General features: G+C 41.7%; 1 protein-coding gene across 2 annotated transcripts; it reads right to left on the bottom strand.

Annotated features, from left to right (window-relative positions):
* Positions 1-1,707: 1,707 nt before the first annotated feature.
* LOC133145371 (helicase ARIP4-like) lies at positions 1,708-25,919 on the bottom strand. Of its 2 annotated transcripts, none has more exons than XM_061268836.1 (22): positions 25,769-25,919; positions 16,330-16,561; positions 15,915-16,048; positions 15,536-15,691; positions 12,735-12,946; positions 12,486-12,668; positions 12,185-12,318; positions 11,556-11,752; positions 11,276-11,479; positions 10,995-11,133; positions 10,162-10,339; positions 9,758-9,976; positions 8,795-8,913; positions 8,546-8,670; positions 7,747-7,846; positions 7,448-7,653; positions 7,165-7,340; positions 6,845-7,041; positions 6,413-6,612; positions 6,169-6,258; positions 5,965-6,060; positions 1,708-5,595 (listed from the first exon to the last, which is right to left on the bottom strand). In XM_061268836.1, exons 1-22 carry the CDS (start codon positions 25,785-25,787, stop codon positions 4,544-4,546), a joined length of 4,368 nt encoding a protein of 1,455 aa, XP_061124820.1. In that variant the 5' UTR covers positions 25,788-25,919; the 3' UTR covers positions 1,708-4,543. The 2 variants fall into 2 exon arrangements, with proteins under 2 accessions (XP_061124820.1, XP_061124812.1); XM_061268828.1 differs by lacking the exon at positions 25,769-25,919 and adding an exon at positions 24,023-24,333.
* Positions 25,920-26,910: the final 991 nt, after the last annotated feature.

The raw sequence follows: 26,910 nt of genomic DNA, 5'->3' as shown, positions 1-26,910 counted from the left end.
CATTTATACAAAAGTGCCCAAGAAATTTCCCGTTTGAAATGGATTTACAATTTGAATTCATTATTCCTGCGGAGGGCAATTCTGACTATCAGCGCCTTAAATTAAATACACTATAGCAAAGGTGTCAAACTCAAGGCCTGGGGGCCAGATACGGTCCGCCACATCATTTTATGTGGCCCGCGAAGACAAATTGTGCATCAAATTTGTGTCAGTACTAGAATTGCAAATTGTCTTCACTTTTAACAATATTTTCTTTTTAAATATTTGACCGGTTTTTACTCGTCTGATTTGAAAACGAGTTTTTTTTCAGGGTTTTTTTTTTGTAGCTTTTACTGTATATAATATGAGGTGCTCATACATTTATTTGGGTTGACAGTCATAATGGCCCTCCGAAAGAAGCTATGACTACAATGCAGCCCGCGTTTGACACCCCTGCACTATAGGCTCCACATCAAAGTTCAAAGTCAGCTTTATTGTCAATCCCTTCATATGTCAGACACACAAAGGAACCGAAATTCCGTTTCCTCCATCCCACGGTGACGAGACACAGTACACGATAAACATACAAGTAGACGACACAAAATAAAACCAAGAAGGCACAAACAATAACTAATAAATAATAAATAAATAACATGAGTGATGAATAAATAATAAACAAATAACCCAATAAATAAGAGGAGCAAAACTGAGCCAGTGTGCGTACAGCAGACAGTAAGCATAGCGCAAAGTACAGGACGCTACGCAGAAAGGGGGGGCGAGTTCAGGATCCTAACAGCCTGGAGTATGAAGCTGTTGGAGAGTCTGGTGGTGCGGGAGCGCAGAGGGCAGAAGCTCAAACAAAGAGTGAGCGGGGTGACTCACATCACTCACAATCGTGGTCGCCTTGCGGATGAGATGGGACGTGTAAATGTCCTTCAAGGAGGGGAGCGAAGCACCAATAATTTTACCAGCCGTGTTCACTATGCGCTGCAGGGCCTTCAAGTTGTAGTCAGTGCAACCTGACAAATAACTAGTTTTGAGATCAGAGACGAGTAAAAACTGTTCGAATATTTTAAAAAGATGATCGTTAATAATTTATGGCAATGTCTCTATTTTTAAAAGTGAGGACAATTTGTAATTTTAGTCTTGACACATGTAGTCGGTGCACAATTTGTTTTCGCGGGCCACATAAAATGATGTGACAGGCCTTGAGTTTGACATGTCTGATCTAGCAAATTGTGAAATGTGACAAAATATTCTCGCTGTTTGTTGAATGACTGTTGTAAAAAAAAAAAAAAAAGACACGTGCTTTGGTGGCATTTAACTAAATTGATGTATGCTTATACCTATAGTGTATTAACTTTCATGTTACAAATACATGCATTCCATCAACCCATTTAATTTAAATTACTGTACGTATCATTAAATACTAGATACTGAACTGCTTGAATATCTGGATCATGTGCCTAGAAGTGTAATTTCTTTCAGGGAGTACAATATAACTTTAATCTACCTCTTTTCAGAACAGAGTGAATGTGTAAAGGTTAAAGGTGTGAGAAACATATGTGTGTCCATCCATCCATTTTCTGCACCGCTTAGTCCCCACGGGGGTCGCGGGCGTGCTGGAGCCTATCCCAGCCGTCATTGGGCAGTAGGCGGGGGACACCCTGAACCGGTTGGCAGGCAAGGCAACATATGTGTGTCATTATAGAAAATGAGAAAGTACCATTTGAAACACACTTCTTTTATTGTCAAACTTCTTAAAACAAACAAATAACTTGTCTACTCAGAGCACTGTAATTTAAGATCATACACTCAGTCTATGGATTCGCTACACATCAGAGTTTGACCATATTTAGTCCTGCAAGACAGCAGTTTCAAGCTTGTCACTGCGAATGGAATTCAGACTCCTTTGATTCGTTTAAATAAATATGCAAATTCAAGTTGAGAACTTTGTAAAATAAAAGTCAGTTGGTAAAGCGAATGTCAAGCTGACACCCATAGCTTTTGCCATCAACCATTTCTGGTACAAAAAAACAAATAGAAATCACTTCCAACAATAATTAAAGATGATCTCTGCACAATCTATAATTTGTGCTTATCCATGTGTGAAGCAAATGTCTTATATTTTAATATCCAATTTTGAGCAGGCATTCACTACATAACTTTCATGGGGGAATCTGTGGTCAGACAGATAAAAGGGTTTCAGATTCAATGATGATGACCAAAGACAACCCAATGACCAGTTACCCAAATCTGCATCATTTGAGAGATCATTTGTGGATGGATGATAATCGCTCCAAATTTCTTGCGCACTCACCTGCACTTACTGATTGGTTGGTCCACAGAAGCAAAAACTGTATTTTAAACATGCTCTGGAACAGAACTTTTTTTTTTTTTTTAAAACCAGATGTTTTTATTTTTTTTATTTTTAGTAACAACAAAAGTTCTATGACCATACAAATTTAAAAAAATACAAAAGATATATAAAAAAAAAATACGAATGAATAAATATTCATTGTAATAAATAAATCACCTTGGAAAATTCAAACATTGCCCAAACAAAAATGAAACAGGTAAACTCGCCATTTCAGAATGAAGCACAAATACAACTTCCTTTGCCAATTCTCTACTTACTCATGTGAAGTTTTGTTTTTTTATTGTATGACGCTAGGACAGTGTCACATATGCAATGGTGTCAAAGGACATTTGTACACTGGTGTCAATCTGATCAGCATATTAACTGCAGCTCTAAGAGGGGGCTTGATCACAAAATGAAAAATGTTTTTTTTCCTTTGCCCTGTCTACACATACAGGTGTTTTGGAGCCTAGTGTTGTGTTAACCCTAAGGTCAATCTGCCTGATGGGCCTGTTCAGTATTTATATAGCATGTTTCCACAAATGGCAGCCACGGATGTTTATTTACTCAACTGCAGAGGAGGGGAGGTCTTTGTACAAAATTGTTTTTGGAATAGATTTTACACAATGTTATCAGTACTGCTATATATTCAACCTCCGACAAAATTGCAGTTCTCTCAACTGTTTTGGTGAGCAACGTAAATACAGTGCAGTTGACTGTGTTTGAATGAAAAAAAAATCACATTAAGTTCATACAAGACGGATGGCCATTATTTGAGGAAACATGGTATTGTTTTTATTTTTGGTCATTTAAGACACAATCCTTTTTGACCGAGGTCACAGATGTGCTGTTTTTGGCAAAGCTCTCACCCAGAATGGTTTCAAGACATTAAGTTATAATAAATGTGACGCACTCAACACTGAAAAGCCATCAGAGCAAAAGGTGGAATATCAACAACCAAATTTCTTTCTTTCTGACACATTTGCAATCACAACACACAAACGACGACACAAAAACCTAAACTCAGGTGTGGGTCACCTTGATTCCTGTTTGCATGTACAAATACGGTATATAGGCTTGAGTGAGTGTTTTGCATCATTTGTCACTAGGCTACAGTAAGACTGTGGGTGAGATTTTAACAACTCTGTTTGCATCTTTTCTCTCACAGTTCACATTCAGAAAGATAAAAGGCATTTTCCATTGGTGGTTGTTTCTCCGCTACTAAGAGAGCACAGTATTTCCTCATTTCCCCCTGGCTGTTTTTAGGCAAAGGTAAAATACACAAAGAATGCAGAAAAACTGATATTCCCATGTCACATGCCTCAGTATGGGTCTTTATCATAAAGGCCGAGTTCAAAGGCATTTGATTAAGAATACATTCTGTGAATTAAGGTTTTATCATTTGTACCTCATCATCTGTCTTTCCAAGAACAAAAAGATTCAATTTTGCTCACCTGGCAGAGAAGTTCGAAATGCTTCTAAAAGTTCTGCTTTCTTTCAAATTTGTTGAAGAAATCTTCTTTTGCAAGATTGGATGTGGCAATTAGGGATGGGCAAATTTTGAACAAGATGAAAATATGAATTCTTCCTTCCATCCAGCAACTTGAGCAAAAATAATGCTGCTAGTGAAGAGTAGAACCGCAGGAGAGGACTGTGTAAATGTGATGTCAAGCTTTAGACACCAAAAACCGAGCTGAAGCTGAACCAATAGCGCCTTTGCTGGTTGCAGTCAAGTAGTTCACTGTCAACAGGCTCAAGACATGATTAAGCATTGATCGTTGCCAAATTCAATCTAATTCTTAACTATATTATTTGCCCACCCCTGCAAATTGATGCACACACACAATAATAACCCTTACTACCATTTACCGTATCAAATCATTTTCCCCCAGGCAAATCTGCCATTTGGTTTTCTCTGGACGACGAGCAACAAAAGGCCATTTCAGTCACTGCAGGCGTTTTGTCCAGGCATTAGAGGTCAAAGGTAGAGGCCTCAAGGTTTATGATTTCTCCAATTGTCTTCTGCCCTGTAAAATGTTTTTTATATCTTCAGGTGGTAACTTCAGAGATTCAGCATCAAGACATGACTGTGCAGTTTGCACAAAAGGGACACGCTGACGTTCCTGCATTGTCCGTTGTCCCTCACAGGATCTTTTTAAAGGTTGCCCCAAATAGGATGTAGCTCCCATTACAAACACATTGTTTTCATTGACTGTTTACTTCAACGACTTCCTCATCGTCATCCGAGCTGTCGGGGCTACCGACGTTCCTGCCGTTTACAGTTACTCTGGGCCTCTGGTCCTCAGAGTGTGCTGACGGGGAAAAGGATGAAGGGGAAGATGAAGAGGAAGAGCTGGAGCCGGTTGGTGGGTATTGTGAGAGAAAGCTTTCTCCAGCTGGGCCAGGGGTGGCCGCTGGACCTGGAAGCCCGCCGGAGAGCATTGACCCCTGATACAAGCTGGGGAGGGATTGACTATAAGAGAGGGCGAAGCTTGATGGCAGCATCCCCGCCATGCCTGCCAGGCTGGGGCTCAACGTGAACGGCGGCATGGTTCCTGGAGCCAAAGTGGAAGTGTTTGATGAAGAGAAGGTTTGCGATGAGAAAGATGAGACATCAGCGGTAGTAGAAGTGGACCGCGTTGAGGTGGAGGACAAAGTGGGGACTGCGCTTAAACCGAACAGCTCCGGCATGAAACATGGGTCGCCGAGTGCAGCCGTATGGGAAGAGTGGAAGAAAGGTGAGCCTGCCCCCATGTAGAGCGGGTGTCCCCATGAGCCACCCAGCACGGCGGGATTGAAGCCCCGAACGAGGCCGTAGCCGCCTGTGTAGGGGAAACCCTGTGAGGCTAAAGAGGCTGTGGAGATTTTGTCAGCAGCAGGCTGCTTTCTAGCCCGCTCTTCCGGCAGTGGAGTAGAGGCTTTGCGCTTGGAGCCTATTCTCAAGTCTTGTGCAGCTGTGGTATTCATACTGTGCTGGATGACATTAGGCCTGCTGGCTTCAGGGTGGGACACATTTCCACTGTCGCTGTTGATTTGGGCCGGTTTAGCTGAAGGCATTTTGTCCACATTGCTCTCGTCCTCCCTTTCTGGCTGACTCCCCTTACCTGCAGCGTAACGCTGCAACTCATTGATTATCTCTGGGCTGTCGGGGGAAAGGTGGCAGGGCAAACTGTTGTCGGTTACTGGCTGCTCTTGGTCCGGTGAGGGACAACCGCGACTACCAGTGGTTGGCTGCTCCTCTGCAGATCCTTGTGGCTCTAAAGAGAAAAAACACAATTATGAAAACAAACATTTATGACCCTGTTCATTTGAGAATGGCTAAAAGCCCTTAATAGCTAAAAAGGACAATTGAGAACGTTCCACCCTGATCCAGTAAGGACCTTTTGTGCAATTTCTATCAGTTTAGCATTACAGTTTTGACCCTACAGCCAGAAAGATTTATTTTGATAATAATTTAACAATTAAAACTCCTTGGGAATTGTCAGACTAATGTGTGGTCATTTGTTTGACACGGGCCCAGGAAGTATAAACAAACAAACACCGCCTCTTTACAGAGTTATAATTTACTCTATGTAGAAAAGTACTTTATGTTCAGCAGCATTGCGTTATAACATAAGTCTTCCAACCTTTGTGTGGTGTTGCAGTATTCTCCTCTGAGATCTTAGGCTTGTTAGCTGCTCTGATAGCAAAGATTCGGCCATCTGATGTCCTGATGTAGGTCCCTGAAAATAAAGAAAATAGTTGACCTTGAAGTTGAAGAGTTTCCTCATGTGACAGGAAATTGACCAAATCTAAAATTCAAGTACCAAAACTGAAATGATGAGTGTTACCTTTGGTGCCTCTAATGACATGGATGCTCTCTCCGGCTGTGATTCTGGCCTTGACATCTGTTGAGCTGTTGGTGCCTGGAATCACCATATCTACACGAAAAACAATATACAATATTTGCGGCTATTTGCATTTTCGTGGAGGGAAAAATAGTGCGATCACTTTGCGAAGTTTTAATGGTAGTTTTCCTATAAGCTCATAAACCGACTAACCCCAAAAAAAAACAACGAATCAGCAGCAACCTACCTGTAGTGGTGATAATCTTCTGCACAAAAACTCCAGCTTTTTGTAAGCAGCTAACAGGAAAACCTCCAAAGCTAGACGGTGATGAGTCTTTGGAAGTTAGAGCCGAACCTGCAGACGCCTGGCAAGGAACAGCGGGAACTGGAGCAGATTGGACTGGTCGGACGTTGCCCCCCAGTTTCTTCTCAGTGTGAGGTGGGCGCCTGAGAATAGTTTTGAAGATTTAACACTGACTGCCTTTCAAGGACTTTTTCACATTTAAAATATAGATAATTTATTTTTTAATAAATTTAATGATTTTTTCTAGTAGTTTTACATGAAAAACATCACATTAGACCCTTTCGAAGGTACTTGGTAAACGCATCAAATGTGCAAAAAGGAAACATTTTTTGACTCGAGATTTTGGATCGGCTGCAAATATTTAGAATTACATACCAGTTTCGCTGGCTAAAGGCGGGGATGTTGGTGAGGCTCTGGTCACTGGCTGGGTAGTAGTGAGCGTAGGAAGGGCGAGTGTATGGCACAGATGCCCTCTTTTCTTCCTCGTAACCTTTTTTGGCAGCCTTCTTCTCAGCAGTGCTCAGCTTCAGCTCTCTGCGGTCCATGAGAAGAGACTCATGGGGGAACGGTTGCTGAAATGAATTCAAGAAACGGAGGTGAGCTATGTAATCTGTTATTGTTTGTAAATTGACACTAGTCTCAGCTACTTCACATTTTAAGAAGGTGACGGGTTATGTTCTTCTTTGTTCTTCTACCTTGGTAATGAGGTGTGGAAAGAGGCACAACGCCTTCCCGAGGACGCAATCCATGTTGTCCCAAGGTTGCAGCTGTACTTGGCAGAGCTCTGGGTCCTCTTCGACAAAGTGTAGGAGAGATTCCACCTCCCTCCTGGTGAAGGTCAGCATAGGGTTCAGATCATCCACCACCCGGTCTGATTGATGGAGAAGGAGGGTTAGAATAATGCAAAGAAACAAAAACAAACATCTGCACAACATTAGGCTATTTTTTTCCCAACTATATACACAGGAGCGCACTCACCAGACATGCCCTGCTTGGAAATCTGGCGATCATAGATTTTCTTCTCAAGCGTGAAATCACACACGAGCCTGTAGACGTGACACTGCTTCTTCTGACCGTAGCGGTAGACACGGCAAACAGCCTGGGCATCATGGCACGGGTTCCAGGAGGCGTCAAAAACCACCACACGGTTTGCTCCGATCAAGTTCACGCCCAGACAACCTGCCCTGAGACCCCACATAGGTGTACAGTCCAGTTATTCATCAGATTGAAAAACAGCATCTATGCGTGTACACATGTTCCGTGTGTCTGTGTGTTACCTGGTTGACAACAGGAAGACCCAAGCTGATGTGTTGTTGGGATCGTTGAACTGGTTAATTAGTCTTTCTCGCTCTGAAGTGGTTGTACTGCCATCCAGTCCTTTAACACATGACACAGCCAGAACAGAGATTTAAAAACAATAGTGTAATATACAAGATTCGTTAATGTTAAAAATAATTTATTATTCACCCGCTTGTCAACAGCTTATACAAAAACTGAACAAAACTGTACACCATACTTTGGAGAAAGATGGTACTTTGGAAAAATGCGGGGTTTTGGGCAAATTTGGGCAAGGTGGGCAAATAAGGATTTATCGGCCTTGGCAGAAGTTGGTGCTCCAAACCTTTTACTGTAGGGACACATGCTTCTGATAATTGGTTGGAAGGGATTTTCTCCCCCTTACCCCAGCTATATTAGACATTATATGTGGCAATTAAAAAGTGAGAAATGTTTTTCAAAATGACTAAAAGTGACTATTGATTTTAAGAGGTTCGATTTAAAAATCATGAAACGCCAAACTATAAATTACGTTGTCGGCCGTAAAGAACCAGCAGGTGGCAGTGCTCATTACAACTACAGTACATGGGGGAGGACATCGCCAATGCATTCAAATTAATGTGCATCATTTGAGTATATTAGCCATAAATCATCACAAAAAAAAAACTAAATGTACTTCTCGCACCTCATGAGTAAAACATCACTGTGTTTTATCCAAAATAAACTGTCCACTCTTCAAGTAAATCTCAGCTCAACGTCACAGACACAGAGCATGTACTGTAGTGTGAAAAGACCACTCACTGTAATAGTTGACATTTCGGACCCAGTTCTGACTGGCTGTGTCCTTGGCGGAGGTGTTGGGAGAACGCGGTACAGGCCTCTTAGCCAGGAAATCCTCAATCACAGTTAGAGTTGACAAACTCTGACTGCAGGACACAGAAATAAAAGACCGGGTCATAAGATGGGGAACATGGGAATCCAAGGAAAAGCTAGGAAAAGAATGAACCATTTAAAATGTCCTTTTCACTGATGTATTTTTCAGCCTTTTACCTGAAAACAAGAAGTTTATCTCCCTTTGTGACACTTTCCTCAATCAGGTGGAAGAGCAGTACCATTTTTGCAGAGTTCTCCAGGATGCCGGGCTTGTAATCACACATTATGTCCTTCGCCTAGGGAAGCATACAGGAGTAATCACATCTTATAATGTGCCGTTAGCTGAACAACTACGACTTGCTTTCAATAATGTTGATGTTAGACTGATGACGGTTTGTGCAAACAGAGTCCAGAACACACACGGTAAAGTGGAACCTCTCTCCTCTAGTCATTGGAACTTGAGTAATAAGTATATCACACAAGATTTCAGCTCTTCACTTGTCGATGACCAAGAGCAACGTAGTTAGTTACTTAATTGGAAGTCAGGGACTCGCTCAAAGGACTGCAGTGGTGTCCCATTACTTTTGTTCAGCATGACCAGCATGTATGTGAAACAGCTGTCTTTCAAAATGACTGTTTCCTAATTTTTAATGTTTTAAGATTGGTTCATGTTTTAAACGCTCCCTGTAAAATGCTCAATGAGATTTCTCTGAAATATAAAGTGCAGTACATTATAAATTGGATGTATTATTGACAGCACGATTTGATTAGGTAATTATTTCACTTGGGTTTGCATAATTAACTAATATATTAATTTGTCATCAGGAACACAACTTCATTGAGAATGATGTGACAAGCTGATGTGTTCAACTTTTTTTTTTCTAGGGCACTGCAAACAAATGGGTCATTTATTTTTACCTCCACCAAGACTTTGAGGTTTTTGGTGCCCTGCACTCACAAACGGGGATCATGCAAAAATGACCTCATTTTCTAAATCTGTTTAAAATGACAAAGGAAATGCTGACTGCCCAAGAATTATACTTAACTCTAAAAAATATAAAATGTTATTCAAGATAAATAAATAAATAAATAAATAAATAATAATAATTGTGATGCCTACTAAGGAATTTTGGCACATACCCATTCGTATGTGATGACCTGATTGGCCTTCTCCTGCAAATGGTTGAGACTCACTCCCTCATTTGGGTTAGGGGTTTCCAGGGGCTTTGGCTTCTGATCGGCGGCAGTGGGACAACATGTTGGTGCAGCTGAGGTGATGTCGTCAAGGTCCAAGTCCTGGTCATTGGCCAGGTTTTCCTTCTGTAAGGCTTCATAGAGCACATCTGGATGGTTCCAAATCTTAAAAAGGGCAAAGAACAACCAATGTAAAACGACTTCCTTTGACATGTGGATTATTTAGATTCCATGTCCCCTCTCTAATTCTAAAGTGAACTTCTTTTTCCAGTAGTTCCTGTGGTCCAAACACAACAGATATTCCCCAAAAGTTCCGAGCTCTGGCACATTTGGCACGTTCTTTGTCTCACCTTGCAGCAAACGCAAAAGGCTTTGAGCGGGTTGAGGCTGAGCCAGCCAGAGTTCCCCGCCTCTCTGAAGCGGTTCATGAACTCTGTGTAGAGCGCCCTTTGCAGGGGAGACAGGCGCACTAGGATCACGTGCTCCTCCTTAGAGGGCAGCTGGTCCTTAAGAACATCGTGGCCTCGTCTATAGCACAGAATCACAATGTGTTCATTTAAAATATGAAAAAAAAAAAAACAGCTTTAAATTAAATACATTGACCATTGCAGATTCATTTTATGGAAATTTTTTAAGGCTCCTATAAGTTACTAAATATCTCACCAAGGGATATATTTGTCCGTGTCTAACTTCCTGTCTGTTCTTTTTATTTTAAGGAACTAGATTCACTTTGATGTCAGTACACTAATACTCTCGGTTAAAAAGAAATAGCGATGCTACTATGTTGGAACCAGCCACAGTGACTTTTGAAATGGGCCCTTGGATGGTGGTCAGGACAGGTAATGTGATTATTTCATCATCGTTAATATTTTTGTTGTTCAACTAAACAGACTGACTGAAGCAAATTCCTGTGATATTGTCATTTCATGTTGTACAATACGCTTACAAATTTAAATATCCATATGGATCCCTTGGATAGTGTCAAATTTTTAATATTTGTGAAACATCCAATGGAAAGGTTGTAGTTAATTTAGAGAATCTTTTTTCTGCTTCTTTGCAAGCTTATGCAACAAAAGGTTGCTCCAAAAAAACAATCTGATTGTAACAAAGAATAACTAGGTCCGCTCTCTCCTAATGTTCGTGTTTACTCGTGCTTTTGAGAGTAGCCAGGCAGCTGTCTCACCTCTGTACGAAGCCCTCCAGCAGGCTATGTAGCACGTGGCTCCTGTACCTCATCAATTGAATGTCCTGGGGTGTGCTGTCCACACACTGCCCGTTCAGAATGGGACGCTCAAACATGTTACTGAATTCTTGCCGTGAGCCTGAAACATATGTATATCAGAAGGTCTTTCAAATATCCTTTTTTGTAGTTATGCTCCACGTTTTTAATTCTTGTTAATGTTCTCCAAAAGTGCTAGTCATTGAATGTCAGCCAGCTGCAGTAGCAATAAACAATTGACTTACCGAGGAAGTCAGGCCGAACAAAGTCAACCATGCACCAGTACTCCATTAGGTTGTTCTGGAGTGGATACCCCGTCAAGACAACACGGCGCTTGGTTCGAATGTTCTTCAGAGCCAGAGAGGTGCTGGCATGGCAGTTTTTAATGCGATGACCCTCATCACAAATCACCACGTCAGGACCAGGCCTGGCTAAGGCTCTCTCAATAGCTGGAGAAAGATAATTCCCTATTTACAATTTGATTTATTGCACCTCTTCATCTGCTCTTTCATGTATCTCTCCCACCTGTGAGTAATTTCTGCTGCCGGTCCTCCTCAGCCAGGTTGTTTGTGACAGGCCCCGCAGTTTTCTTGCACTTCTTCTTTCTCCCAGACACAAAGTTCTTCTTGAGCGACAAGAGGCGGAACATCTCATAGCCCATTAGCAGCACACCTCCATCCTGGACCCAGTTCTCCACCACCTTGGCCCTGGATGTTGTGTTTCTGGATAATCACAGAGAAAAGATTTAATTTACACAGCAGATGCTTGGCCTTCTTTGTTGTATTTTGCCTTCGTTCATTTAAATGTGGACCAAAACTAAAGGGCAGAGGAAATACACGTGATAGTTTGCGAGCAGACAGAAAGAGTCATCCTACAACTCCCCTCATTGACACACATTATGCCCCATACACACAGTATGTGCGGCAAACGCACGCACGCACACACACACACACATATTGCAAACAGCTGTACGATGTAGTAGCACCAGATGGCAGGTCAAAGGTTCAGCTGTTGGGGAAAAAAAAACAAAAACAAAACAGAAGGAGCATTTTCCCTCACATGTGGGCACACTGGCATGGTGCATGGACCTCAGCATAAAGGTAACACCTTTCATGATATTAATCCACACCAGCTGCACGCCTGTGTAAACTCACTTGTGTTCGTCATTGAGGATGTGAACCTTGAAGTTTCGAGGCTGCACCAGGCCATGGTCGCTATCTGGCGGCAAGGCCTCGGCATCTGGGACCCACATGTTAAACTCTGCCAGCCAGTTTTGCAGCGTGTTCACCTGTGGGATAAAAAGGTTGTCAACTAATATAATGGAGTTTTTCTTCAACAGGCTTTTCCTCGCTCCGATCAGACATTTATTCAGTTCCTACACCCTTTGAAGAGATGTCTGAACTTGAACATCAACACATCATTCAATACTTGAAATTGACTTTTGAAGGTGCTTACAGGTACGATGGCGAGCACGGTGTGGGCCTTTGTGTGTCTGAAGAGAATGTCAATGAAGGAGATGACCTGCAGCGTTTTGCCCAGGCCCATACTGTGGGCCAGGATGCAGCCAAAACCACTGCTGCTGCTGAAACGCTCCGCCGACTCCACCAGGTTGTCGTACAGGAAACGAATTCCGCCGATCTGAGATAAATGACACAGAGCTCAGTTGGTCTTTACTCAGACTTCAAAAAGGGTATCACTTGGTACCTGGTGAGGTTTCACTGCTCGTGCCAGCTGAGGTGACAGGAAAATGTCTGTGTCTGTTGCCGGATGGTTCAAGTTGACCAGCACCCGTCCTTGGTCATCTGGCAGATTCAAGCTGTCGTTGACGTGCATGCCACTTTGCTCACGCTCTATTTCATGGTGGGCGGAGTCACTGCTGTTAGCATCATCCTCACTCTGGCTCAGATTACTCGCACCTATGGAGAAAATGAAGGACGTGTGATGGGGGGAAAAAATCCTGTCTTCTTCGGAATTTTGCTAAAAATAGCATGAGAAGTTGAACACGGAATTAATTCATGAAAGAGAAACTTTTCTTTATTAGATTTTGCTAATGCTAAATATAATCCTTGTACTGTAGTTAGTTTCACGCAAGCGTGAATGGTAGAAGTAAATTGAGAGAGTGACCGGTTTATTGCTCCATTTAAATTCCATTGTGGGTGAAAAAATTGTAGAGTGGTTGTAACAGGTTGCAAAAGACAAAGGGGATGGAAACATCGTTTTTTGCAGGACTGTAAAACAGAAGACATGAGTCATTTTTGGCCCACGTGTATGGAATCTGATAATGTCATCACAGGTTGTACGTAGAATGAAGGAGACCAGAAAAACAGACCAGAATAACAAGAATATCCTGCTGAAGAACCAATTTTTGAGAATTTTAGGGTGTTTAGGGTGGTGTTTTTGTGTGTGGCCAGTGGCCACCAGACCAACATCCCTAATTGATTAGGGGAAAAAAGAACATCTAATGTCATGCATTACGCAAGATGGCAGCATGTGTGTCAGTATGTTAGTGTGTGTGTACAAAAATAAGGGAGAGCGAGAGGGACGAAGATGAAGCGAGAGAGAGCTTATATAACTGCAATGAATGTCTGGTTATACAAGTAGGATTAGCGTGGCGGGGGAGACTGGTTATGCAACTTTAACTAGAAATGTCACTGTGCCACGGTGGTGCGGTGTGTGTGTGTGTGTCCGCGCATGTGCGCGTGTATGTCTTCTGGGTCCCAACTTGGATTAGCCAGCTTTATTGTGCTGATCTGCTCCTTCTATCACTCTTCCACCTACCTCATCTTACTTATTTGCCCACTGCCCTTTTCTTCCCGTCATTCCAGGCTCCTAAACACACGTCTCTAAAATTTAAGGACGTGTGCGTTATCAAGCGTGTGCACATGAGCCAGTTATAAAAACGACTTGGGAATGAGAGAAGTGTACAAAGTGTACCCTGCGGACATTTGAAACAGCTTCCAAAATAGCATTAGAGTTGATATGATTTCCAAAACAACAGATGTATCAAATATTCAGTTTTTACCAAAAACAATGCAGTTGAAGGAAGTCTTAATTTTACAATGGCTTCATTACGCCATACTGCATGGAACCAATTCAGGTAACCAAAACACAACAACACCTCACTACGAAGCAGTCAAGAAAGCTACAAACACAAATTAGCATGAAACTGAACATTAATGTCTTTGTATGTGGAACAAGAATATTTGATACAGCTCTTGTCAAAGTGGGAAAAATGATGTGCCCAGTTGGTAGGATTTTGAAATTGTTGTGTGTCTCTGTTGCATTTGGCTCATGAAGCATTTAAAAGCATGCGCAATGCAAATGTCACAACTATCCAGTCAGAAGGATAATCTCCAAGCTGGGAGTTTCCCGCTGCTTGTTCTGACCTTCCAGAGGGACCTGACCTACTAGCCCACTGAACACTGTCTAAGGACAAAGTGCAAGGGGGCCCCGAGGCCAACTCCATGTGGGGCAAGCTACTTCAGCGGCCTGGTATTGTACCTGTACTCGTTGGAGCTGTGATGATTAATAATTTTATCAAGCATGTGTCTTTATAATGCTTGATTTATTTGTGATGTTGTAAAGTATATGCTAAGTTTTTTATTCATAATAAATAGTAACTGTCACGGAGTCATACATATTAATAGTGCATTCAGACCGAACCGGAGCTGAGCTATTCACGAGAGGCGATTACATGCGAAGTCAATGCCGTTCACGCAGATAGGCGCAACTCTGGCGACAGGTGGCACAATTGACGCATTTGAGGTGATGCGAGTGGAGGCAAGCACACTCACGATGTTAGTCCATTTCTTTCCGTCAGAGGAGGAGTTACCGTTTCAAGTGGAACAATTGGATTTGGCTCGAGTCAGTGGAATTAAAATTCGATATGGTACGGCAGCAGCTTTTGTCATATTTATTTATACGTGACAGCCTAAACGTAAAAGGTCTCTAAAGCCCAAACTATTCTAGTTAACACAAGTGAAAGCCACAACTAATTTGTACCTGGTGTCCATCTCGCATGAAAACGATTCGATAAGTATTTCGATACACAGGGTGTGATATGATTCAAGGATGGTATATTTGAAAAAGGAAAGATTTAATTCAATTAAACTGAGTTTACATCAAAACCAATTTTCCGCCTCAAATAGGTTTTCCTTACACATTTCTATTGTAAGTATTGATATCAAAGACAAGTTTTTTTTATTTGTAAATAGTTAATTGGAAATATTTAAAATTAAATATTTATTTACAGTAAATAAAATCTTTTTAGAAATTAATAGTGTTACGAGTGCCTATTGACAGGCTGGCAACCTGTCCAAGGTGTACCACACCTCTCATCTGAGACAGCCTCCAACTCACCTGCGGCCCCAATGAGCACAACCGCTCGAGAAGGATGGATAGCACTTCTCTTAAATTGTGCCGTCCCTGAAGGGAGCAGTTGCCCGAGGAACACTGTGCACGTGTGTGCGTGTGTGTGTGTCTCTCTCTCTATTGTTTTGTCTGACCTGTTTTGTGAGTGGGCTCAGTGGTGGAGGCACATATGTTGGTCTTGACATCCTGGAATGTGCCGGAGCTACTGGATTCGAAGCAGATGACTCCCTGTCGCAACTCCTGCTGCGACACTGATGATGATGATGATGACACATGCTTTGTTACATCACCTGCACAAAGGGATTAGCAAAAACCATGAGAGATTCAATGCTTTGTGTTTTCATTCTTACCCAAATCTGGTCACACTTCAAAGCTTGTACAGATAATAAGTTGCGCTTGTCTGTCTCTGTGTTAGTCCAGTGATTGGCGGGTGATCAACGTGTGTGCGACCCTCAATGTAATAAGTGGCACAAGTGTAATATGTACTGAAAAGGGATGGATATGGATGCATACCTGTTTCATATTCAGGCAGCAGTGGTATGGGGAAATCTTGCTTTCTCTGATCACCCAGACGTTGCCTTCTCTGTTGTTCCTCCTGCTGAGCACTTCTGGTGACTACTTCCAGCTGATGGTCCCTCAGTAACTTCCTACCATCACAAGAGCGGAACACAAAAATTCAACAAGAACTTAGTATGATTGTTTGAGATTGGAATGAAACTTGATGTGATGATGGACAAACATTAGACGTGTGTTTTCGTGTCCCTCGTGTACCAAGGAAACAAACAGAATGAAACCCTGAGGAACTGCTGAATGTGTATTTTATAACTAATTCCAGAGTGTACAATCTTGGGAGACACAAAATGTGATGTTTAAATGCTCAAGCCCCAAAATGAACTCCCTATACAACCGATAAATAGATTTTGCTTACCGAATGTTGCGTCTCATGTGCGAGGGTTTGGAGCTCCTCTTTCTATTTCCTGTATGGGTGGCAGGCGGGGTGGTCCTTTGGCTGGAGGGTCTTGAAGCAGGTTGTGAGGGGGGAGCGTTGGCTGGCGTCCCCCCTGAAGGTGAGGTAGATGGCGGAGGGGTACGCTGCCATGCTGCGGTGTCGCCTCCCTGAGCCTCATTCTCTGAGCTGAAGGAGGCGCAGTGGGACTGATCTGTGAAACAAAAGGGGGACCCACTGTTAAACATGCAAAATTCAAGCTATTTATTTTGCATCAAGAGCATTCCCAAGATGTCGTAGACAATGCATACTAATCATGTCCAGAGCATGCACAGTCCTGAGCCACAAAATGAGTTGCCTTGAGAAAATTCACACAAGTGTGATCCACCTCAATTTACACTTTTGAGATTATTCTGAAACTAGCCATTTTTCCATTGATCGTTGTTCTTCATTAAAATTACAAGCCATAATACATTTTTTAACTGGGAAATTTCATCTCATCGTGAGCTTGAGTTTGTGATTTAAGTGTTTCCTTTGTTTTTTGGGTCACTTAACTGCTTCCATCCAGTGTGAAGTCGGGGTTCAATCCTTACAACATCGGTTAAAAATGAGTTTGAGTTTGAAAATAAATGTAAACCATAAGTGAGGTTACCAAAACATTGAATGCAGCGCCTTTCTACAATACTGGAGGCCGTCAGCGTTTCTGTGTTGAATTTGTGCCCTCAAACAGAGACACTCTTGTGTGTGGTGAGAGCTCACTACGAGTGCAGCGGGAAATTAATTAACACTTAATTTGTCTGACAATTATTTCCATACTTCCATTTGCTGTACAGCATATCTTTGTTCATTTATCTGCCAGCAATGTCTAGAGATGAAAAGACAATTATCTTCCCTTCAATGTGAATGGCAGAAGGTCAAATAAATGTCTGTTTGCATTCTTTTCCCATTTACACAACTAGAATAAGACACAGCTTCCTGTATTTCACCTTTGTGTTCAGTGAAACAGGTCCAAAATTAAGACTGACTAAATATTTGTTATTTTACTATTTTTTTTTTCCAAAAGAGGGGATCATCGTTATTTCAGTGTTCGTACTTTTTGTGCTATAAATATTTGTTTGGTGGTGTGCCGTGAGATTTTCCAGTGTAGAAGAGTGACTTGAAGATTTTGCCCAAGAGGATAGTTGACAAAGCTCAGTTTTGTGTTTGCTTTAATTAGTTATAATTGCTTAACCGTCAAAGTGACGCACTCACTAGTTAAAGCTATGAAAGAAAAGACATGAATCATCCAAATGAACAAGAACATTTCCAAGTCCGTTTTGGGGATACACCCAAAGTATGCAGTCATCGTTCTAACACTGAAGGAAATCTATAAGCTTGATATTTTTGTGCATATTTGAATTTATGTTTGTACTTTCACCAACCCACTTGAAAACTGCTTTCACTTCATTTTTTCACCTTTCATCTTTTCCTCCACTACTCCCTTTTCAGTTGCTCTGCCAGAAACACACTGAACCAAATCTCGGGTTTATGTAAGCACTGGATCATAAATATGAACAGATTACGAAATGAAAAACAGGAAACCCACACAAACAGTACCAAGAACAAGCTGTCCCAGGAACTTGCTAGGGATGACGGGACAAAATGATGCTGTGTTGCCAACACACAGCGTCCTCACAACTTTCGATGTTTATGACACCTGGTACATCATGTTGCCGTTGTGGACTTGCAATATTCACATTGTGATAAGAATGTCTGCAGACACTCTGAGCCTAGCTGCCTTGCAAAACAACTTGCACAAAACACCCAGTCTGGTCATGATACATAATCAAACACAATGCGGTTGGTTAAATGACACCAGTCTGTGCGCGTGTGTGCGCGTGTGGGCGTGCATGCATGCACATGGGGACATATCTGAATACATGGAGGAAGGACTAATATTTCAAACCCCTTCATAGGACAAACCCTTAATGATGGGAAGTAAATACAGTCATGTCAATATTAAAATATTTTTCTAACTTGCTGTACTACATATTGGTGATAGAGATGTTCAGCCTTACTATTGACACCAGTTAACTTATTTTTACACTTGTATTCGACTTACCATCACATGTTACTGAAAACATTACCGGTACAGTAACGAGGTTTTATAATGACATTTTGCGGGACGAGGAATGTATGAAATTGCCTCAAAATATGTTTTTCAATTGACAGTTGCAAGTACACTTAGAGTGTGAACGATAGATGAGACTGCGCTGCCATATTGCGTCGGCAAAGGACACAGGTTTTCTTATCTCAGTCTGAGATAGCGCCAGAGACATAACAATGTGTCAACGTGAACATTTCACATCCACATTTCCACTCATGTCAGCCCCTTGTTTCCTACCTTCAATGTTACCCGACAGAACAATTTTGTATATGACTTCACGTCACCCAAAGGGCACTGGCATCAATAAACTCGCACAATGGCTTGCTGTACGCACGCACGCACACACACAACCGCACACTGAGCAGAAAGGGAGTCGTTAGGGAAGGACAGGAAGTGGAGTGGGCAGATGAAAGTGAGGTCACCATTCAAAGGCTGCACTTGAGCGGAAGAGGGGGCAGACACACGCATGATCAATGAATTTGTCTGCTTCACACATCACAGTGAACTATTGTCTCACTATTGAACCTCTATTTTAATACATACTCTACGTACATGTAGTGCATTTAGAGTTAGTTTCATTTCTTGTCCACGATGTGCTAAATGTGTGTCTCAACTACAGGAAACAGATAACAACAACAATAACAAAAAAAACATGTGAAGGGGAGAATGAAGGACAACACAAGACCACAAACATAAAAAGGATACTGCAATATTGAATCTCATTTCTCGGATTAAATCTCAATTCCAACCAAAGATTTCTAGAAAGATGTACAACCTTTCACACACATCCATCCAAACGTCTTCAGCAACCTACTGAAGTACATCTACATATATGCTTAAGGTTTCTCAGTAGAGGGCTGAAAACCACAACTTGCCCTCTTTGTTTGAACGCATGTCAAACAAATGGCTTTTGCTTGAAAGTGTTGGCGCTGAGAGGAAAGGAGAAATGAAACTTTCTTTTCAAATGAATGTCATCCATTAGATTGATGATTAACAAAGAGCAGTAACAATGACTTGGCATTGACTTGAGATTGAGGTGTGTCAAGTTTCATGCTTTTTATTTCCTCCCTAGCCACAGTGAAAATATAGTCAAGCTGCTGCTTTTCACTAAAAGCACTATTTCAATGGAACAGTACAAGTAATGTATTACATTCAGGATTGTAATCTGTAGTGGTAGTTTACTAAATTGATTCAAAAACCATAAAATACATACAAAGTACTTTGACGCAAGCGTTTGCAACCGTCGGCTTACATAACGCTGAATCACAAACACATGAAAGCAATTTGAACCCTTTTCAGATGTGCTTTGTGCTTGAACAGTTGCAATTTTCCATTTTCTGTGTCTTCTACTGGCATCAATACAAAAGGAAACTGGAACAATAACATGTTTGTCTGATTAGATGGTAAACAATGTGCATCTAAAGCTATTCCACTCCAGTCTTTTAGGTGCATTAAGTTGTCTGTGTCATCTGAACATCTTATACGTACATGCTTCAATCCAGTTTTTATGGCCACAGTAAACTGGAGCCCATCCTAGCTGACTCTGGCTGAAAGGTGTACTACACTTTATAGACTGATTAAGACAAGGCACAAATAAAGACAAACAATTCACAGCCACTGATTTGGAACTGTACCCACAGTTCCTGCACCAAAATCAAGTGACTAAAACTTTGACGGGCTTCATGATTATGGCCAAAATCATAACCATGACCATTTCGATTATGATTGAAATTAGAGAATTGTGAAGCTCTAATACATCACTGAAGGTAACGTTCCTTAACATGATCAGATTCCAGTGCACATGTTACCAACAATTTTGATGGATGTAACTCACACACTCAGCTCGGCTGGAACAGAACAAAATTCAATTCTAAGAAACTTTGTAAGAAACACAAAATAATTTATCATACCATTTCCTGAAGGCAGTTGTCCTTCTTCAGTTACCTCAACAGACATTGTCTAACACTAAGCTAATATGCACATCTAGTTCGAACAGCCTGCTCCGATTAAAATATTTGGCATCTTTTTCCCGAATGTAACATCCTCATTTCTGATTAACATTTTAGAACATAGTACAGGAGGGATCTTACATGTTGTTATTCAATCAGTGGTTGGACTAGACCCCTTATGTACTGTACGCTTAAACCTCCATTTTTCATCTCATTAAGATAATTTAGACAATTAAATGTTTTTCCGTCAAAAACCCCACAAAATAAGACAAAACGAAACCCAAAAGGTAACACAAATAAGTATTAGTACTGAAAACAAAAATAAGGATAAAGCATATATCAAAAAAGCATCAATCTGCAACAGAATTCCAACTTGCTTCAACAGGCATCATTGGGAAATTGAGTTTGTTATAGACTGCACACGCAGTTTGTCCACATGCTGTCTCGTGAAGCTGCATCATACGTTACGATGGCCTTTTGTACTTTGCGTCCTTACTGGTACGCAGAGTCTTGAGTGCAAGTCTTGCACAGAACGTTACTCTCTAACGCCAGCGACGCTGAGGGGGATGTGAGAGGGTGCTTATATAACGGTTGCCTGTGGCTGTTACACAACCAGTGTTCACAAGAACCGCACACACACGCGCGCAGGGACACACACACCAAAAAAAACAGTACCACATACTGCATGTGTGTGTGTGTGTTTTACATGTGCTCTCTTTCATGCTCGTCTGTTATTTGAAGAGCTGTCAACTAAGTCGGACTCATTGATTGTGGTTGTTTTAAGCAACGGATCAGTTAAATTATTTAAAAAAAAAAACCACACAATTTGAGGCAGACTGAACACTAACTTCCTCAAATGTTTTCAATATGTGAAATCATCAGTCGTCATAGAGCTGCAAGGTGCTTTAAACAAAACAGGACTCCAGGCTGTTATTGCTGTAACCATGACAACCACTTAATACTGTTTTACATAGCCTCTTGTAAAGGACCTAACACAATAGTCCACAGGGAAATATTATACATTATTCTTTGACATTTTGAAACGTCATCCAAATTATCAGTAATAAAAATCAATGGAAATGTGAGTATTTACTTTGCAAGTTGATTTGCAGACTATGCCTCTATGATTTAAATATCAATACTCCTCGTAATAAAATATAAAGGCTATGGGGCCTGCACACTATGCATAGAAATCTCATGACATTTGTAGTTGTAATTTTGTTTTTTGGTTTGAGTAAAGTCTAATTGGAGTAGGCCTGTTTTGTTAAAAATAGATGACGTTGATGATTTGTAGCAGAAGAAAGCCTGTCAGCCACAAAGGTAAGGCTGTGTGCATATTCATTTCCACCTATTACACCGTCTAGTCAGATCATTGTTTTTTTGTATTACTCATAGCTTTCAGAGTGTTGACTTGAAACAAATGTTTGAGGAAGATGACGTAACCACAGTCATCTGTTTTTGTGAGTGAAAAAGCCTTTTCTCTTGTTGGTAGCTTAGTGCGACTGCACATTTGGATGGGCACGACTTTACTGGATGTAGTGTTTGGTCATTCAAGCAAGATGCTATCTTTTTGATTTCTTTCCAAGTTGATTTGGGGATGTGAAGCTTCTGCCTGACAGCTACGACAAATAGCACGTAATGGAAATGTATTATTGAATTCAACTGAGCACTCCGGAAAAAGTGATGGATCTCTATTTTGTGCTGCACTGCAATTGACCAGTCTGTAAAATCGTTTTCTCTTGGAAATACCAAGATAAAATGGGTTATGTAACGTGTCTTACGAAAGCCAAAAAGCACACACGCATACGTACATGCACACGCGCACACACATACACACACGTTTCTTGTATAACAGCCTTTCATCATTGAGTTATTAAGGCTGCTTTTATTAGCGTGGAAGCAGGTGAGATACGAAACCCACCGCAGGGGACGCACGAGTGAAGAAGCACCAGAAAGTTCAAGAAACTCAACAGCGGAAGAGGACAAAGACCACACACGTGATAGAGCGACAGAGAGCAGGTGAAGTGTGTTGGATTTGTTTGTAGGCCAGTATGTCAGCATTACTGTAGGGAAGAGGAGGACGAGTGATGCAAAAACACACACTTCTAAATAATCCTCAATTTAAAAGGACATTTTGGGTAATAGCAGCTGCATAATTGCAGCCTCCGCCTGCAGCGGCGGTCTTATGAAAGCAGTCAGACTTCATGTGCTCCTTGCATTTAAGTCAGACCCTCACGCTGTTTCCGAATAGGACAGCTTGTTCCTTACCGGCACGCTGTAGCCAATTACAGCCCTGCTGAGTCATTAGTGCAGCACAGATACCTCAGTGGTGCTGTTAACAGCTTCATTTCTAACTAAATATTTCTTAGTCTGATACACACTTTATCATCATGGGCAGGTGCAACACAATCAAAAGGGCAAGTAAACACCAACATCATCCACATTGGGTGTAAGAGAACAGGGTGTGTTGAAAACCCTGTCTTCACTACCGCACATGGTGCAGAAACAACAGGGCACATAGTGTCTTTTTCAAAATGCGCCAGACAAATCAGATTTTTTTTTTTTAGTCATTCCAATGCAAGCAATTCTGTGTTACATCCAGGACAACATGTGCAGAGACGTGTACAAACAAAACCCTGCTGAGTTCTCTCAGCCAGCCCCAACACAAAACAACATTGTATGAAGTGGCATTCCCCGAATTTGGGCTGGGCTTGATTGGGTCAATTTGTGACATTACATACGTGATGTATTATTGTATTATTTGACTTGCATCATGCATGTCGGTTTGTGGAAAAACCAATCTGTAAAAGCTATTCAGAAAAATGCATCGGTTCATTCATCCAGACGAGACGCGGGCGTCGCTCTGTTCCTTCTGCAGTCGCCTAACACATTTACCCCGCTAACCCAGTGGTCTGATGAACCATGTGTTCCTGCCTTCAGAGACACACATTTCCAGCATGGCTCGAGCCAGCCCGCGATGGCCAATCACATGCGGGCATTGCTTAAAGTAACCCTAGAAACAGCCTATCGGAGCGCATCTGGGAAAGGACAACACGGGAGAGCCAGCCGGTCGGTGCACGTGGGACCTCGACAAAAATCAATGGAGTAAAAATTCCTTGAAAGTGGATAAAAAGGAGTGCGGAAGCACTCACGAAGGAAGAGAGGGGATCCAAGAGAGTGAAGGGAATGAGGGAAACGGTGGCAGGGACAATGCATGTTCAACCAGCTGTGGATCCAGTGTTACACAACGCTGTTAAGTAAATTTGCGATTATCACCTAGCGGCTGAAGCACGTTCGAAGGACTTCTGAGATGTCCAAGTGGCTTTCTTGTACCATTTGGCTCAGATTTCTCTCTTACAAAATGCTCTCATTTTTCTGGTCCCAGGATTGGGATACAACTGAGTTGCATTTGAGAAAAAGCCTTTCCCAAGTCAGGTTTGGTCTGTTGTCCTGTCTTCTCTAACATTTCAAATAATTAAAAACTGTTTCAATCTTGGATCCCCAGACAGGAAGATATTCTTCCAACAAACTTGCTCCATCCCTGGCCGTGCAATACCAATGTGATGTTCGAGTCACCTACCTGTGAACGACTCGGATTCGTCCAGGAGCAGCATGACTCGGGAGTGAAGAAACAGGCTTCTCAGTTCTTCTTGGCTTTTCTCCTCCTCCTCCCTTCTTGATTTTCCCCCAACTCCTGCTTAAAATAATCTGCTACCCTCCAGGCACAGCCAAAAGCCTTAAGAAAGCCAACAGGATGCGGTGATGGCTGTCCGTCAGCTTGTTTTACGTTGAGCCTTTCTATAGCACTACTGCCACAGTGACTGACTGACTCACTGACTACTGGCTGGCCCGCTCTGTGTGCAGTTTTCAATAACAATGTCAACATGAGGCAGAGGCAGGAAGGAGGGCTGGCAGCTGAAAAACTTACATAACCCCTGATGCTGGAGGCGGGGCCCAATGAGGGAGGACTACTACGGCCGACCGAGCGTCACTCAGACCCACCGCACACCCCGAGACAGAAGGAGACGCCCACACATTCAAGTCTTTTCTCGAAGGAAAGGGTTTTGAACAGAAAGCAACTGTGTAATTAGAAGAAAAGGACGTACAAATATTTTCAAGTTTGAAACAAATCTGTACAAGTGTGAGGCTTTCATTTTGCCCCTGAGGGATTTTTAATACACAAAAAAAAACTCAAAACCTTTCCAAACATATGCTGTTTTATTTGACAGCAAGAGAATAACTATGCAAGCATTTCCGTGACACATTGTGACGGGTGTTGCTTGTGTAATGTAGAAACTAGGATTTTGTTTACTACCATGTATCAGTGGTGAAAATGCATCTTTTAAAATACAGCTTTGAACATTAGCCCCCTAACTCACTTTCAGGACTGGAGTAGATCAGAATTTGCACCTGCTCAGATTTACATTTTTAAGATTCCAGAAATAATTTCAGCAATTATTTAACCTTTATCCATCCACCAGGTAAGGCAACTGATGCCAATTCTGTTTTGTAATGCTGACTGGGCTGCAGACAGCAGAGTTAACAATTTCTTTCACAAGCACGTGTGCAGACAAACATGCAGCTTTACATATTTGCTCACCATGGGAAATGTAAGGTCTTGCATTAAGCCACTTTTGCTTTTTACACCGATCCAAGTGAAGTCAGGATATTGCTTCAACTTCCTGTGCTTTTAAAACATTTCACGATTCGACAATGTTAGGAGCAGTATCTGTTGAGAAGTATCAAATACTGACGTTGATTCTGATCCTCAACACGGCACGTGACAATTGAGTGTTGAGCCTGAACCGTCACTGCCATTCTGAGTGTCCCCATTGCGACATGGACCTGTAGGACTGGACATGGACTACATCCAAAAGCAGTAAAGTTTTGGAAAGGACATTACATGTCAGTGCCGTTCTTACAGAAAAGATTGTTCGTTGAACCAGGGCTGTGAAAAAGAGCTCATGACAGACACTGTGTGTGCGTTCTGAGGGAAGCCCATATGAATATGTACAGAAACCCGCATACTGCTAATACATTGGTCATAACACTGGAGTGACATGATAACATTTTAGGTGTCACTTGTTGCAATGTCACAGTTACAAAAGATTTAATGAAACTTGCTCGTCCTATTCCATAACAAGTCTGATGAAACCTCTGAAGTGCACGTTGGCATGCACCACATTTGGGTCAGGGTGAAAAACACCCCCCCCCCTCGCAAGAAGACACAATAAAAGAGATTAAGTGAGACAAGGACAGAAACACGGAAAACAAAAGCCACTCAAGACCCAGTTAACCAGTTTTTTTAAAAATGACATCTACTCACCCATAATGTGTGGTTTCATCTACTCTGACAGATCCATGTTTCTTCCCTCCCTACTGCTAACACACTTGCTCACTCGGCGAGCATGGTATTGCCTCCAGGCAGCAGGCCACTGGGACAATTACAAAACACCGGGTCGCTGAAAGCTGCCCGGGCCTGCCGCACGCTGGAAACCTCCCAGCTTGCTTTCTCTTCTTGCTGCTGCTCCTCCTATTCCCCGCCCCACGGCAAACTGATACAGGGATATGATGTCAGCAAGCCACACCCACTCCAGAGCCTGCCTTAGGTAACAAGGTTAAGGGTTCAACAGGGAACATGGCAAGATTGAATAATCGTCTCGATTTCCGTGCATTGTCGATTTGGGAGGATTTTGTCTATTCTAGTAGCATATGACTCCATTCACCTATAACTCGATTTAATTAGCACAACTGTTTTTTTATTCATTTATATAATAATATAATATGGTCCCTTTGTTGTCCATAATATACTGTAGCTATACAGTGTATAAATAGACTATACAGTATATATGTACATACTGTACACTAGCGTGAGAGAGAGTAAAACAAATATAAAAAAGATCAAAAGAAATGAGGAATGAATTAATCTTTTAAAGGACAGTGTGACATCTCACTTTATTATTTCTTTGGTTACAGAATCAATGCCAAAATCAACCAATAAATTGATAGACGTTAAAAACATTGAAATCCCTCCCTTTTTTTAAAGTTAATAAGATTAAATTATTGTTGATTAAGTGTTTTATTTCTTTATATTTAAGAATGTGTTTTATTTCTTTATATCTAAGAATGTGTTTTTACGTATCTTTATATTTCATCGTATTTCTTTGTAATACACACTGGTTTAAATAAAGGAACAACATCGCATTTCTGTCAGTGTTGGTATGTGCTTATCTCCATAAGACTCCATCTGCATGGCTCCATGCATTTGTGCACACACACATGCATACACAGACAGTGCGATGCAATTTTGGGGGGAGGGCAGACAAGCCAGAAAGCGGAGAAAGAGGCGGTGACAAAAGCAAAATGAAGGGGGGTCGGCAGGCAGACTGGCTGCTAAGTCATTATAGCACACATGTTCACCTTTGCCACACTAGCACAATTCATGTGGCCCCGCCTCCACGATGAAGC

This window comes from Syngnathus typhle, linkage group LG2, assembly GCF_033458585.1.
Source record: "Syngnathus typhle isolate RoL2023-S1 ecotype Sweden linkage group LG2, RoL_Styp_1.0, whole genome shotgun sequence".
In the NCBI taxonomy this organism is placed as follows: domain Eukaryota; kingdom Metazoa; phylum Chordata; class Actinopteri; order Syngnathiformes; family Syngnathidae; genus Syngnathus; species Syngnathus typhle.
Note: the sequence above shows the minus strand (reverse complement) of the source record. Positions and strands in the feature narration are given on the sequence as shown.

Excerpts from the sequence above, each read along its gene's own strand:
- LOC133145371 (XM_061268828.1), bottom strand. The coding sequence starts at position 24,056 with ATGCTGCTCCTGGACGAATCCGAGTCGTTCACAG. Across the intron at positions 15,692-15,914 it reads GCTGCCTGAATATGAAACAG|GTGATGTAACAAAGCATGTG; the intron begins GTATGCATCCAT and ends CCCTTTGTGCAG. Across the intron at positions 11,134-11,275 it reads TGTTCGGCCTGACTTCCTCG|GCTCACGGCAAGAATTCAGT; the intron begins GTAAGTCAATTG and ends CATATGTTTCAG.